At 41.8% G+C, this 1,200-nt stretch overlaps 1 protein-coding gene across 2 annotated transcripts in view; it reads right to left on the bottom strand.

The window, feature by feature from the left end:
• The window catches only part of coro6 (coronin 6), a 21,034-nt gene that overhangs the window by 8,607 nt on the left and 11,227 nt on the right, over positions 1-1,200 (bottom strand). For both annotated transcript variants that reach the window (XM_014016919.1, XM_014016920.1), the window contains exons 4-5: positions 651-780; positions 378-556 (exon numbers count right to left, since the gene is read on the bottom strand). In XM_014016919.1, coding sequence (XP_013872373.1) covers positions 378-556; positions 651-780 — 309 coding nt within the window. The remainder of the gene's footprint in view (positions 1-377; positions 557-650; positions 781-1,200) is intronic.

Genomic DNA, 1,200 nt, shown 5'->3' with positions numbered 1-1,200 from the left:
GGACAGAAAGGTAGACGTGGCAGTGGAAGGTGTCAAAGCAGTTTGGAGAGAAAAACAAAGTAAAGAACAAAAAAAACCCCAAAAGACAATTAATCGATTATTAAATTAGTCATCGATTATTTTACTAATCGATTAGTCGTCGATTAATCAACTAATCGTGGCAGCCCTACTCATAAACAAAGTGATGTGGCAAAAACATTTTTTGGATTTTGTTTAAAGGCCCAATAAACATGTCAGTTCTAAAAAATGTGAATTTTCTGACTATTTTTTAAAGAGTTGAGCTTTTCAGGGTTAAGGAAGATGCGCTGAGGTCTGTATATTATTTTTATCTGGGAGTCACCAGCTCACTGAGTCTGGCGCGTCTCGTGTTCACTCACCGCCACCACCTCCCTCTTGCGGGGGTCGCAGACACGCAGACGTCGATCCTTACAGGTGGTGCAAAACAAGCTGCCGTTGCGGTTCCAGCTGATGCTGTAGATGAGGTCCGGGTGGTCGTCCATGGAGATGAGAGGTTCTCCTGTTCCCACGTTCCAGATGATGATCAGGTTATCGCTGCCTGGAGTGTGGTGAGGGTCACAGGAAACGTCGATGTCAAAACAGGAAACGGGAAGGTTTTTTTTTTTATGTGTGTGTGTGTTAATGATCTCTACCGGCTGTGAGGAGGATGTTGCGTGCTGTGGGGTGCCAGCTGACGATGCCGACTCGTTTGGAGTGTCCCTCCAGAACAACGATGGGATCAGACAGTGGACGGACCAATGTGTGGTCTGGGATCTGCCACACCTGTAGAGGACACACACATATTGTGTTATCTGTCTTTTTATTGTACTGCAGGTGTGTTTTCTGTTTATTTTGCTGTTATGTTGTACGGATTGTTTGTAAATTCCATGGATTTGGACAGGTAGACCAGTCTCAGATTTTTGAAAATCTCCACTTCAAATTTATTTTACATTTCGGAGACTGTAGGAAGGAAAAAAGAGAAGAAAAACTAATGCATAAAATTAAATAACCATCTCCCAGCTGCCTCTCCCTGCCTCTTTTCCCTGCTCCTCGACAGCATACTGTAATACCAACAAATTGATCAAATATCTCAATTTCATTAGTAATTTAGTAGAATTAATTTTTTTCACAAGTTGGCAAAAGTTGTCTAAAATATTATATTGTGACAGGTCCTCTAGCAGGTTTTTGATCATAAAATTACAC

This window comes from Austrofundulus limnaeus, unplaced genomic scaffold, assembly GCF_001266775.1.
Source record: "Austrofundulus limnaeus strain Quisiro unplaced genomic scaffold, Austrofundulus_limnaeus-1.0 Scaffold157, whole genome shotgun sequence".
NCBI lineage: Eukaryota > Metazoa > Chordata > Actinopteri > Cyprinodontiformes > Rivulidae > Austrofundulus > Austrofundulus limnaeus.
This window is presented reverse-complemented; position numbering and strand designations above follow the sequence as displayed.